General features: G+C 40.6%; 1 protein-coding gene across 1 annotated transcript; it reads left to right on the top strand.

Annotated features, from left to right (window-relative positions):
* The first annotated feature begins 3,979 nt into the window (after positions 1-3,979).
* On the top strand, positions 3,980-13,146 carry SRI (sorcin). The gene is made up of 8 exons (XM_075492785.1): positions 3,980-4,307; positions 5,601-5,684; positions 8,940-9,009; positions 9,744-9,787; positions 10,827-10,974; positions 11,135-11,248; positions 11,715-11,773; positions 12,422-13,146. Exons 1-8 carry the CDS (start codon positions 4,257-4,259, stop codon positions 12,446-12,448), a joined length of 597 nt encoding a protein of 198 aa, XP_075348900.1. The 5' UTR covers positions 3,980-4,256; the 3' UTR covers positions 12,449-13,146.
* Positions 13,147-14,885: the final 1,739 nt, after the last annotated feature.

The following is a 14,885-nucleotide window of genomic DNA, read 5'->3' as shown; positions in this document are numbered from 1 at the left end:
AAGGACCAGTGTGACATCTGGTGGGCACTTTTTGGGACAGCAATAGGCTGATTCCTTCAATCTTCAGCAACTCGGGTCGTAAGAAACGAAACAAAAGGAGCAAAAAAGCTAATCTGAGAAACAAGAAAAACAGCATGGACTATACACGTGAGAAAAAATATTTACAAAAGCCACAGCTAGAGGAAGAAATTTTGTGTTCACTGATATTGCTTTAACAGTGTACTCAAGTATGATAAAATTTTGTTACAGGAATGGCAAATACATGTCATGTTGGCCACTTGGGGATGTGTGTGGCAATATTTGAGGGATTTTCAACACACACCCTGCGTAGTAACAAGAAAAGTAACCAAAACAGGCACCGAGAGGAGACATCATGATCAGGACAGTGATTTTTCTCCACAGGATGTGGCACATCTTTTTCACTCCAGGTGTGCTGAAACTTGTGATTTCCCCACATGCCAGAAACGCCGTTGCATCATTTGTGGTAGTGGGGCACTTAAACAAGCAAATAAAAAATCAACTTTATTTTTCTTGAGTCATTTATTTGCATACTACTGGGTGAGTCACATGCAAACCAGCCCAAGACATTTCCCCAGTAATTCTGCCAGTCTCATCGATTATGGAAATTACAGATCAGCAAATGAAGATGAATTCTAGCAGCACTGCAGCGGTGTCAACTCAGTTCAAGCACTAGACATGGAGAGAATAAATGTTATCTGCCTAGATTCTGAAGAAACCTAGGAGGTAAGAATGAGAGCCCAAATGGACATCAGGCACCTAATGGGTGACAACCACGGAATTTAGACACTTGAAATGCTATTTCTACATTCTACATGCTGGTTTTCTGCCAAGAAGTACTGCCCCATGGCTGACTAACCAGATATGAGCTTACTTCCCACCTACCACCATTTTGGTACTCAAGCAGAGCGTAATTCCTAAATCCTCCAACAGCATCACTTGGCAGAAATGAGCTTAGTGCGAAACGTGGTGGGGAGAACACCACAGTGCCAATTTCTTGCATAACTAATGCATATTAATGCTTAATATGCATTATATTAATTGCTTATATTAATTACATATAAAGCATTATATTAATGCTTAATATGCATTAATATGCACACCCTTAATGCTTAGGTGTTTCACCCACAAAGTGGCAAAAATGAGTTTTAGGCTACCAGAGAACAAGTTAGTGCTCATTCCTAGATCAAGGGAACTTTGTAAAATAACATGCTTCAGCTCATGTATTAAAAGAGCCACTGTGCCAAAACAAAGCCACTGTGCAACTGAAAATTTAATCGAGAGAACAAACAAGTGGGATCTTTTTCTTTAGCCCACAGATCATGCATTGCAGGCTTGGCATCCTGGACTATTTGCCCATTTTTCATTAGATAGCCACAGGTTTTTAAAGAAATAATTCAGAAAATAGGGAGTAGAACCAGGAATACTCTCTTGTAGCTGGATACCCACGACACTGCTTTGGAAGAATCAGGCTTTGCAGCACTTTCTACTCTGGGATTTTTACAAGCTAACGCTTATCTTCCAGCCAGTATGGCTGAGTCCTACCCTATCAGAAAGTAAAGTAGCATAATATATATTCTGATTTATATCAGAGCATATATGCTGACACATACGATTGTAAAAAGTGCTGTACAGAGGGAATCAGATGCCTTATAGCTGAACTTGTTCTGCGCTGCAATCATTTGTATGCAGTTCATTTTCATACTCTGGCTTCTGTCTGGCAGAAACAGTACAGATCTGGATCCTGACCCCAGGCTATTCAACGAAAGGATGGAGCTTGCATGACTTGCTCTAGTTCTCATCAATCTGTTTTAAATTATCCAAGTTTTCAGTACTGAAGGTTTTGAAATAACATACGTGGTAAAGGAATAAGGTCAGTTGTAAAGTGGTATGCAAAGTAAGAAGAACTGTAAATGTCTTTTCCAAGTCACAGGCATGTATCACTGTTATCTTCAGATATCTTTATAACATAATTACAACTTTAGTTAAAGACCATCTTGGGAACCATCCAACTGCAAGCTGCGAGATCTTAGAAATTAATGTTGTTACTGAAAAACTACATTTTAGCTTTAATTCTGTAAAGATTTCATGCTTGGAGAATATATATAGCACAAACTTTATAATGAAATGGATGTGGTAAGCTGTTATTGTACTGCATTGAATAAAAGCTGATTGTTAGCCTCCAAAATCTCAATATCAAAACCTCACTAGCTACACCATCCACAATTAAGGTTATCTTGTCTTAGGCCTTCAGTGATACTCTTGCTGATACCCAGTGAGTGATGAAAAATTCCCACAATGCTGAACAGAGAGGAAACAAAGAAGGGAAGGAATATGGAGTAAGGAAGTTGGTCACCACTGAACCATCTGTTAAAGAGGTTGGAGCTGGGAGGGAAAAGTAAGTCTGGAAGCCATATGGGGTTGGAGAAAATTCAGGTAGCTCAAACTGGACAATAAAAATTTATAGAAACTTTTAATCTCCATACTCTCTTTACCTATAAAGCGACAGAAATGCCTTCCCCCTGTCCCCTATCCTTGCAAGTACATTATTTGATGATTCCAACATAAAACTTGGCTATTACAGAAAATCCTTGTACAAAATAACTGGCTGCAGAACTGCGTATAAATAATGTGCAGTAACTAGAAAAAGAAAGGGTGGTGTCAAAGGAAGAAAAAGCAGAACAGTAGAGCACCATTCATTCTGGGCACTGAGTGAGGCATTGTATTAAGGACTTCTGGTCTGTACTATGTTTACCTTTCCACTGTTTGAATTTATGCCTCTTCTCAAGTTATTGCAATTAAAAGGGTAAGGAGATTATTTTTTGTCCCTCTTTAAGTAATCTACTTATTCTCAAGTTTTTATCCCCTCAGATGTGCTAAGTAAACACGTCAGGAAATTCAAACTTTACACTTTAATTCCCTGTCTCCTCCCTAGCTTCTTTTATTGCAGTTCTGGAAAGGACAAATTCCACACCCGGCTTGCCAGGAAAGCGTGACGCCTCAGCACGCCACCACCAAGCTCCCAGCCACTACACCAGATGGGAACACAACTGGCAGCATGGTGAGGCTCAAGGCTTTCGGTTCAGGGTGGCTGAATTCCCACATCATGTGCAAGACCATGTCAGGGTTAAACGCCTCCAGACTTAGTGGGGCAGAGGAAGAGGGGCAAGCAGAACGTGTGACTTGTAGTGGGTTTATGCTAGCCTTTGTTCACTGTGAGAAAGTGTGGTTCATACAATGAATGTGACTTGTGATCAGATTTTAAGGCAGTAATGCTATATTAGTATATCTCCGTTTTGAATACCTTCTTAACATCATCTTATGAAGAATCCAGCAAAAGCTATGGAATGTAAACTGCACACATAATTTTCATTTTCTAAACAAAATTATTTTACTTAGGTCTTTTCTTAGGAAAAAATACTGAATTATCTCAAAAAAAGGCAATAGGACTAGCATTCTGTGTTGCTTGACTTCAGCCTTCCCACTAGAGGGATTACATTTTACAGGTGAACATTTTCAGTGCTTTCCAAACGCCTTAGTGGGTAACAGCGCGACGCAGACGACCACTTCCACGGGAGCAGCAGTCCCCGGGGTGTGCCAGGGACACCGCTCTGCTGCCTGGCTGCGGGCAGGCTGCAGCAGCACCGAGCCCCTGGCCCCCCCGCGGCCGCTCGCTCAGGGGTGCAGTCTCCTTCCTGGCTGCGCGGTGGTTACCACGGGCGCTGCCGGCCATGGGTGTCTGACAGCTGCTGGCAGGGACGCCCCGCAGGCGAGCTGAACCTCCTCCCGCCTCCACCGGCCCCGCGCCTGACGCCGCAACCTCCAGCGACCGCGGCACTCCCCGCCTGCGCCCCGCTCTGACGGGGCCGCACCGCCCCGACAACACCGGCAGCGTCGGAAAACGCAGGGGAAGGGGCCGACCGGCCACTCCGATACCGGCGGGGCCGGAGCCGCGCCGCACCGCCCAGTGACTGTGAGGAGGAAAAGCCGCCTCCAGGCCTGTACCACCCCGATGGGGGTAAGGGGCTGGAGGAGGTGGTCCCTCAGCTCCCGAAGGCACCGTCTTGCACCGCCCGGCTCTCCCGGTGACTGGCGGTAGCCGCTTGCCCCCCAGAGGGTGACAGAGCTTCCAGCCCCGGCCCTTTCCGGAGCCCCTTGGCCCGTCCCGGTCCCCACTTCCTAGCCGGGTGGTTGCGCCCGGGCGAGGCCGGACTGGCAGGGGCAGGTGCTAGTCGAAGATGGCGTTTCCCGGGCAGCCGGCGCCCGGCGGCGGTTTCTACCAGGGCGGGGTGAGCGGGGGCTGGCGGCGGGCTGAGACCGGGCGGCGGGGGCTGGCGGGGCGCGGCCGCGCTGAGCCTGGGCTCGGGGCCGCCACGGCGGCGGAACAGCTTGGCTGAGGCTGAGGCGGGCGCGATGGCGCCTGGGGCGGGGCAGCCCCTTCCCTGCCTTTCCCCCTTCCCGCGCACTGCCGGGGACCTGAGGCGTCCTCCGGGCCGTCCCGCCCGCTGTCAGGGGCGCCGGCTTCGGCTCTCCGCTGGCCCGCTGTGGCCCTGCCCGGCCGCGAGGCGTCCGGCAGAGTCGGGGGAGCCGACTGTCGTCCCCCCGGCGCAAGCAGGGATGGCTTCGCGGGCTGTCTGAGGCGGGGGGACGCTTCGCCGGGGCGGGGGCGGGACTCGGCTTTCCGGCCCGCGCAGGGAAGCGATGAGAGCCGGGTTATGCGCGGCTCTTCCCGGCCCTCCCGGCGGCCTGCCCGCCGCTCCCCTGCGGGAGGGGCTGCTGGAGCCGGCCCGGGGCGGCTTGGGACTCCGCCCGCGGGAGGGGGGAGAAGAGAGGAGGCACATGCCCGGCGGGTGCTGCCGGGTGGGCGAAACTCAACTCCTGCGGGTGTCGCTCCCCGAGTCGGCTCCTCACGCGATTCTCCGAGCGAGGTCTTACGTCTGATACCTTGTGTAAAGCTGTCTTCGCTTCGTGGGGCCGATCAATAGCTAAGCGGCTTCGAAGAGCAGGGTACACCTGATGAAACTCTGGCTGTCTCCAAAAAAGGCATATTCTTGTCTTGGCATATTCTTGACTCTGTTACACAGATTATTGGTTCAACTCAGTCAAACAGGATTAACTTCTGTCATTCCATGAGTTTCAGTTAAGAATCAATTTTATTGGAAAATTTTCATGCTTAATGCGTATTCTTCCAAGTATTTTCCCTAAGGATCTGTCTTGCTTAACTTTTTTGAAGCGGAAAGAAAAATCTGCAGTGCCTTAGTAGTCTTATCTTCAGTACCCCATTTTCTGCTAGTAGTAGACTAAAATTCAAGCTTGATGAGATACACCATACTGCATCTAGATCAGTGGATTGCTCCTATGCAAGGTTTTACACTGATCTGCTTAAATTATAATAAATGAGTATATCAATACCAAGATTATGTCTTTTTTTTTTTTTAAGGAATTTGTTTTTTGTTTGGTTTGACTGTTTTGCATGGTGTGTATATAAAAACACAAGTTGGTTCTTAAGTACAAACACTGCAGTTTTTTAACAGTTAACTGAGTCATTGATATAAAATTAATTTTCTTCTTGATTTCTAAAGTATGGAGGAGCTCCAGGAGGACCAGCATTCCCTGGACAAGCTCAGGATCCTTTGTATGGTTATTTTGCTGCAGTAGCAGGGCAGGTAACCTTCAAAAATGTTTTTTATTTCTTGGATTTTTTTTTCTGGGAATAATTTCTACATTAGCTTTTGGAAAGAGGAATGCATAAAGTTTAAAAAAAAAAAAAAAGAATGGTTTTACTTAGCTTATCTGCTATATATAGCTGTATAGCTATACCATATACACACAGTAACTATACAGTTTGAATAATGCTGTTAGTTTCTATATAGCATGTATATGTATGTGTAAATGCATACATATATATAGACACATATGCATGTACATGCTATATTTCCTCTATAAGTATATATGGGGACTATGTAGTTACATGAAATGTTGCAACTGAGTTGTGGCTCAGCTCTGGGTTGGGAAATGCTGTCAGCTTCAGGAGGAAGAAGCCAGAAATAATGGGAAGCATGGGCTGCAGAGGTGGCCTGGCTAAGAGCAGGACATGCTAATAAGAAACAGATCATCACATGATCTTAATAGACTTAATAGACTCACAAATGGAAAAGCAGTCTTGAGTTGTGCCAATATCTGGGTTTGCTGGTAGGATAGAGTGATTATTTTACAGGAAAAGGCATTCACAACTTTCATTTAGGCCTTTCTTTTTTCCTCCCTGTCATTCTGCACTGCATTTTTAATTTCTTTCCTGTAATTTTGTGGCATATATTGTTATTGTATGATTATGGATGTTACTAGAAATAAGTAGTTCTTGAACTATATTACAAAGTTTAGGAGCAAATAGTTAGGTTTATTGAGCTGAAGTTCTGTCTTTGTTGGCCATATGTATAGCTATTTATTGCATGCTTCTAGGGTGTGTGCAAATCTAAAACTCTGCTCCTGGATCTGTTACCCGCAGGTAGACATAACCGCAACATGAAAGTTTAAATTCCCAGTTTAAGAATGTAATTTGCATTATTTTTGTTCTCTACATTATTCTTTTGAATTAATAATGCATCTTACAGTCTATATATTACTTCTTTAACATTGCTTATGAAAATATGTAGACCATGTATTTTTGTAGTAAAGGAGAACACTGGAATGACCTGTGTGTAGTGAGGCAGGCCTCTGGTATGGTGGAGCCCAAGCTAAATTCTGCTGAACGTGCTGACAGTTTGCTTGCCAGCTGAGATCCGGGTGCCACCTGGATGTGTGCCAGGAATCAGCAGTGGAGCTGGTAACCGACGCTGGAAAAATGAGTAAGCTCCTAGTATAAAGAGAAAGGGAGGCAACAGCAAACAGGATGCAGCCCTGTGGAGAAGAGGTGGCAGAAGCTGGACCTCAGCAAAGCATAGGCCATCCCCAGGCTTCTCAAGTGAGGCATGGTTACTGAAAGCTGGGGAACCAGTGAGCTAATGGGTATGATCAAGTTAGGACCTAAGAGTACTTAAGTTAGTACTCTTTAATACTTTTTACTTGTAGAAATAATTCCTTATTGAAATAAACTGGGTAGCTTTTGAAATGTTATGCTTGGAATTGGAAGAGTCAGTTTCAGAGACCAGTGGCTGTGCAGAAGTAAAAACCCTGTAAGGAGACAGTGAAATGGAACAGATAAATTATCAGTTGCTTTTACAGCCATCTGTGCAAGTCTGTGAAAACCCATATCTCACAGTTTTCCATAAGTACTAGTTGTAGAATTAGTAAAGGTTTTGGCTATGGGTTGCTGCTCTCTTACAACAGAGATCTTGTCTTAGATTTGAGGAATTAGTTTTCTTTGTTTACAGAAGGAAGTCAAAAGTATTGTTTCAAATCTTTATTAAATTAATTGAGTCTGTCTTTGTAGGAAGTAATAATTTTCTTTTTTCAGTCTGTTCGCAAAGCCCCTATGCCTTGTCTAGTTTACCTGCTTAAGTTCTACTTAAAAATATATATATAAATAAAAAGGGAAGCATCTTTTTGGTAATATTAATCATGATTACAAATCATGCTTTTCTGCCTTCCTGCCTATTTTAAAGTTATGCAGATCCTGCCTTTGAGAAGGCACAAGGGCTTTGAAGAGATTTGCTGCTTGATAGATATGGCTATTTCAAATCTCTCTTTTTAAAATTTTCCTGTGAATTTAAAGTTTTAAATACATCTGTATAGTTAGACTGATGGAGGAGATTGGAAGCAATTTTGGGTTTAGCTGCCATTAATTTTACATGGAATCAAAACATTGTTGATCTTGTTTTCAGACCTTGTCAATTGTCATTTAACATACTAACTACTATTTGTCCTATAAATAATGATACTTCATTTCTGAAAGTTACCTGGCTGTGCCATTCCCATTACACCATTTAGTAGCAAATCTCTGTTCTTAAAAAAAGAAGAAAAAAAATGCTTACTGGATTTAAAAACATAAGGAAAATTCTGAGGCAAATAAATTTGTTTCGAATGTAAAGCAACTCTCTTTTCCCTATTTAATGCTTTACAAAAGTCACATCATTTTTTATATCTATAGATATAATGTTCCATCCTCGAATGAGTTTAAATTATACTCTAACTCTCTGTGAACCGAACTTCACGTTGGGTGTGTGAGGAATGTGACCTAGAATTGCACCTCCACTTTTGACAGCTCATTGCTTTCCATGAATTGGCAGTTGCTTTCTCTATTTGGCCCTGAGCAGGATGCACTGGAAGTGAGTCATTTTCCAAACCATGCAGATAGATATCTTTTCTGGGTTTGTTTTGTTTTTCTTTCAAAGTTCTTTGCTTTCTGCTTTTGTTTGTTCTGCTAACAACTTACTATTTCCCAAAAAACAGGGGTTTTTTAGATTTGTAAGTCTTAAGGCTGTCTTGAGAAAAGGGTATGTATGATCTGGGTTCTAGGTTTCCTACTGTAGCAGTGAGATCATAAACATATAATCTAAAGTGACTACAATATCCACTAAGTTAAAATTAGTACTTTAAGGAAAGCTGTCTTTCTGTTTAAAATTTTGCACTCTGGTACCTGGTTTCTATACAGCTGGCTCTCAAGTATATGCTACCAATATTTGATGTGGGTTTGTTGTTTTTTTTTTTAAAGTTAAGTTTAGAGCAAACCTGCCAATCCTGTTCATTTTTTAGTACATCACTAGATGAGAAAGCTAATGCATATTGCAAAAATATTAACTAAAGAAACATCATTACAGATATGGGTTATAAAAGACAGTTTCTGTCGTATAGCAGACAGGTAATCAGTTGTTTTTTGAAGGGGTAACTAATTTAATGCCACTGAAAAGGGAGTGGGTTCTGGGAATAATCAGTCTGGGAGAGGGAATTAAAACAATAGCTGATACATCTTCTGTTATCAAAAGGATGGACAAATAGATGCTGATGAGCTACAGAGATGTCTCACCCAGTCAGGGATTGCAGGAGCATATAAACGTAAGTTAATGATTTAAATAAACCAAAAAAAAACCCCAACCCTAAAGCATACTAATTCTTATGCCATCTACTAGAAAACACTTGTAGTTGTGCCTTCTGCAGAGGTTTGGGGTTTTTTATTTGCATGGTGGAAGGGCTTTCTTTCTGTATGGACTACTTTGAAACATAAATTCTCTATTCAGTTCTCTGTGTGTAAAACTTGCTTTCTCAACCTCCTTAGTTCCCCACTGCTGAGCTGTGAAATTGGAGAAGTGTTTTGTTTTGTAACGGACAGCCAATTCTTAAAAAGGTGTTCTGCTTTGTTTTTAAATTGAGCTTTGATACCAAAAAATTCTGTGGCAGGAATCCTCTGTCAGGATACCTAGTGTTCAATTTACAAAATTGAGCTTCTGTGAGTAAAACTGGCTTCCTCAAATGGTGTCTATGGTGAAATATAAATGACCGCTTTGGCTGAAACCCAAAACCTTTATGGATTGAGATAAGAGCAAATTAATTTTAAATATAACTTGAATTGCCTCCAGATTGTCTGCTGTCAGTTTTTCTAACAAGTAATGATTAAAAGCTCTTATTTGGATCAAAATATGGTAAGGTTGTATACAGTGAAAGCAATTATATAATATTTTATACATATATTATCAATATATAATAAAAAGCAATTTAAAATGTTAAGTTTAGACAAAACTGAAAATCATTCTTTTAATATAACTTATTTTTCCTTTTTCTAATTTAAACAGCTTTCAACTTAGAGACTTGCAGACTCATGATCTCAATGCTGGATGTATCCTTTATTATGAAATGTAAACATTTTTGCGTTACGTAAGCAAAGATGAGAGTGTGCCCAAAATTTGGGAAGTGCTTTGCAATTCCCGTTCAGCTCTTGCTTGATAAGTATTATGATCATTAGAATTGGGGAACTACAAAATTCCATTCTTACTCATTTTACTGGATGAAATAATAATTCTAAGAAGTGAGGCTCTCGGTGACTGATCTTCTTACAACAAGTGGTATCCCTCTAAGCCTAGGGGACTGTTTCTCCACTGACTGTATGAAGAGTCAGGTCTGGCAGCCCAGAATAGAGTTTTGTACAAATAGCGCATTGTGCTTTTGAAATTGGACAGCACTGTAGATGTCCTCCCTAATGAATTAAGCATTTGTACTACACAGCCTGAATACAGTCTAAGTCCCCCTAAATCCTGTTCCTTAAATGAATCAGGTTCGAGTATCTAATGAGACAATATATTGCATTCAGCAGCAGTAGGACCTATGGAAGACTTATGTATACTGTGCAAGGTTGGAATCTTTGGAGTTTTTTAGTCAAAACTTAAACTGTCATGTTCAAATGTTTTGCTCTTTAAAAAGAAAAAAGCAGAAATGAAACTGGCAGGGCTGTTAGCTCACCTTGAACAAACTGCTTAGAATGAGAGAGAACTGATATTATTATAACTTAAAGTCATTTTTCATTTGGCATCTGTTTATATTTCGGATATGTATTTTATTGGTAACAATTACACTGCAGCTGGTAAAAGAGAAGTGTGTGAACTAAATTAAATTCACAAAGAGAAAATAGTTTTATCAGGTTTCACTGAGAAGTGGGGAGAGCAAGTTCTCTGACCTTTGGTTTTGGTTGATAGTATTATCTCTGTGCTGTGGGATGTTGTAGTTAGTTTTCTACCAGAAAAATTAATAATAGTAAAATATTGTTAATATTGGCCTTCAAAAGAGAGTTTTTAACTACAGATGATACAAATTTCCATTGAGGAGAGGGCTTTTTAAACATTTTTTAAGTTAAGAAATGTTTTTCTTAGCTTTGGAATCAGAGGGATATGTCTGGCACACTGGGATTTAATGAGTTTCAAGAACTCTGGGCTGTGGTCAATGGCTGGAAGCAACACTTCCTAAGTTTTGACAGTGATAGAAGTGGTACAGTGGATCGTCAAGAACTGGAGAAAGCCTTGATGAATATGGGTAAGTTGTGAAATGTTCTTGCTTCTGACACTGACTTACAGCATTTCCTCATGCCAGTTGTCATCTCGCAGTAACTGACACATGATATTTCCAATGAAAAATGTGTTGGATTCTGTTAACTTATCTGTCTTTTCAATATAGACTTTTTATTTTCACATAGGATTTAGACTGAGCCCGCAGGCAGTGACTGCAATCACAAGGCGATACAGCACTCGTGGAAAGATTACATTTGATGATTACATTGCCTGCTGTGTGAAACTCAGAGCTCTCACTGGTATGCTGGATTATAACCTTGTTACTATCATCCCCATAATATATTTTTATTTATTAAAATCTGATTACTCAGTTATCTGAAGTTCAACTTAAACTTTTATGTAACACAAAGTAGGTTTCTTTCAATAGAGTTTACAGGCAGAACTGGAACAATTATAGATTGTGATTTTTTAAATCCCCATTGAAAAATGGACTTAAAACTAATGCAGGGTTTATTCCAGAGACTAGAAGAGTTATGTTATGAAAATTGGGAAACTGTATTTACCAACAGAACATAAAGGGTTGTATATGATAAATATGAAAATGAAGAACGGAAAATTAAGTCTTGGAATGAATTGCAGTCTTCATGAGTTCTCATTCATGTGACTTGGGGAATTTAATGAAAGTACAATGCATTTTAAAAAAATTTATTAACTGTAATTCTTCTTACCTTGTTTCTGTTTTGTTTTCTTAATGCATTTTTGCAGAATGTTTTAGAAGAAGGGATACATCTCAGCAGGGTTTTGTGAACTTCCAGTATGATGATGTAAGTGAACTTTAAGGAATCAGTTAAAGTTACAGGGTAAAACTAGAGAAAAGCTTAAAACTGAAGACAGACAGTAATGATTTGAGTTTGTGCCTCTCTTCCCTACGCTTACGGTGTTAGACCTGAGAGCACAAAGGTTCTGGGTTTTTTTGAGTATTGTCTCAGAAAGTTTTCACATACTGTATAGAGTTCTATAAAATGTTGTTGTGCATTCTTGTCTGGACTTTTACCAGCGTGGTTCAAGAAGATCTAAGAGGCTACGTTGGTTGCTAACATCACTTTCTGTGACTTTTTTTTCTTCTTTTGTTTTAAGGCTTGGTAGGCATTTTTCCCAGGACAGGTTGCGGGAGGTGCAGTTGGGACAGACACAAATCACACTCAGTCAGGCTTATAGGTCTTGGCTTCCTGGCCGCATCTGTGCAGGAAAAGGAGAACATTAGATTCAAGTATTCCTGGGGGTTTTGTTATTATTAAGGAGATGCTTTGTTTTAATTAACTGTTAGCTTATTTCCATATTTAGTTTCAAAGATTTGTTGTTCATGGACTGAATTTATTTACAGAAAAGGGTAGTGACAATGAGTATTTTAGGAGAAAAAGTGAAAACTTCTTCTCTACCATACATATAATAAGTGGTTATTCTTTTTTCAGTTCATACAGTGTGTTATGAGCGTCTAAATCAAAAGGAAAGAAGCCATGGATGATCATGATTAACATTCCAGTTTGTGTTTTGCTTTGCCAAATCTTCCAATGATTGTGTATCTCCATAATGGAAATTGCATATTTTATGAAGGTATCACTTTACACACTTGCATTTTTTTAGTTTTGACAATGACTGTAAACTACTCATGTACTGTCGTCTTTACCTTTCAACCTGTTGAATCAACCTGACTATTAAAGATGTTTTTATTTTCATAAACTTGCAATTCACTATGAATAACTCAAATTATGCAGATAGTAAGTTTTTCTGTAATGTGGTTTTTTTTTTTCCTGTGATTTGCTAAAACCAGTTCTAGAGTGCAACTTAGCTTTTTCTGTCTTAAACAGTATCATGTGTATGACATAAGATGATACATATTCTTTTGTCTTTGACAGCATAAGACACATGTACAAACTGAAAGAGCTTTTTGAATGATCATTTTACACTAGTCTGTTAGAACATCAGTAAGTTTAAGTTGCTTATTTTGACAGCTAGCTATTTGCAAGATGAAGTCTGTGACACCATGCACTGAGTGTAAGACTACCTGTTAGAACTTCAGGGATGCGACAAAACATAGCAGAGAACTCTTCTAGCAGTGCGCTCCGGTATAGGGGGCTTTTGTTGCAGTAAGATTCTTGCTCTGTTTGTGTCACTATATAAAACACTTTTAAACATATTACTACGCTGTGTCAGTTTCTACATTAACTTTCCCTTTAACAGTGAACTTCTAAGCTGCCAGACTTCAGTTACATGTAAATTAATGTTTCTATCATCTCCTCCACTTTAAACCCTAACAAGTACCCTTTCCTGCCTTTATATGCCAACTAAGGTACAAGGGCCAAACCCCACTTTGAAAAATTCTTGCCACATTACTATTTCAGATCTACTTCTATCAGATTACCAGTGCTGTAGAATTTACATGAAAGCAGATACAGAAAGGCAAGACTTTTTTGCCTGAGATTTTTCAGGGGAAAAAAGGGTTTTTTTGTTTGGTGGGGGGGTTTTGGTTGATTTTTTTTTTTTTTTTTTTTTTTTTGAGGGGAAGATTGGCATTGTATGGAGGTAGTTCAAACTTTTTTCCAATGAAATAAGTTAATGAAACTTTTGAACTTTTGTTAATTTTGGTCACTTCTACCTACCACAGAGGAGTGATAGATGTTCTTTTGCTAGCCTTGTAAATGCAGAGAATGCCAGAAGAATGTTAAAAACAGTGTATTTCTTATATTAGTGGTTTAGAGCACTTTTGGGGAGGAGCCTTTGCACTAAGAAATGAAAGCAAAACTATACGTGTGTGTGTATACATAGATACATATGTGGTTATGTCACTGGACAAACAACAGAAATAATCCTTGAAGCAGAAATCTTGCCTGAAGATACTATTTTATACCCGAGCTTGCTAAGGATACTGTAAAATCTAGGTCTCTAGCTTCTGGGCTATAAATTCAAAGCTGGGTGGTCTCACCTAAAGAAGGAACTAGTACTTACTACTTGAATTCTGAATCCTTTGGATATTGCTTCTGGTTTCATTTCAGAAGCTAGTTCTCTTTCTGCCCTCAAAAATGAACTTTAAAGAGATAGACATGATTATATTTCCACATTCTGATAATTGTACACTGTCCTGTTGCACATAAAAGTTGGGAGACAGACATGGAATGCTACAGAAAGCATTTCTAACATGACCAAAGTCCATAAGGGTTTGTCTGACTGAAGTAGCCAACATCAGTTCTGCTGTTGTTCAAAACTTTGACAGCTGATGACGTTAGTAAACTGAATATGAAGCAAGGCTATTCTTCCTGTAGGGTTTTGATTAGACCATTTTGCATAAATACAATATTAATCCTTACACTTTCAATTTTACCCCAAAAAGGATGAGACATCTTTACCAAAATGCTCATTACCCACACATTCCTCTCATACTTTTGCTTGTTTGCATTTCTGGTCTTGTACTGGGTTTGGCTGGGATGGAATTAATTTTCTTTATAGCAGCCCATAGGGTGCTGCATTTTAGATTTGTGACTAAACCAGCATTGATAACACACCAGTTTTAGCTGTTGCTGAGCAGTGCTTGCACAGCATTGAGGTCTTCTGTGTTTCTGCAACCCCAGTGAGCAGGCTGAGGGTGGGCAAGAAGCTGGGAGGGAACGCAGCGGGGGCAGCTGACCCAAATGGACCAAAGCGATATTCCATGCCACATAATGTCATGCTCGGCAATAAACCTCGGTGGGGTGGAAAAGTCTCTCCAAAGTAGCTGTTGCCCAGGCACTGGCTGGGCATTGGTCTCCTGGTGGGAGGTGGTGAGTGACTGCCTTTGCATGGCTTTTTTTCCCTTCACTTATTAAGCTGTTTTACCTTGATCTGCAATTATTTTTTGCTTTTGCTCTTCCAATTCTCCACCCACCACAGGCCTGAAACTAC

This window comes from Mycteria americana, chromosome 2 (assembly GCF_035582795.1).
Source record: "Mycteria americana isolate JAX WOST 10 ecotype Jacksonville Zoo and Gardens chromosome 2, USCA_MyAme_1.0, whole genome shotgun sequence".
Lineage (NCBI taxonomy): Eukaryota > Metazoa > Chordata > Aves > Ciconiiformes > Ciconiidae > Mycteria > Mycteria americana.
Note: the sequence above shows the minus strand (reverse complement) of the source record. Positions and strands in the feature narration are given on the sequence as shown.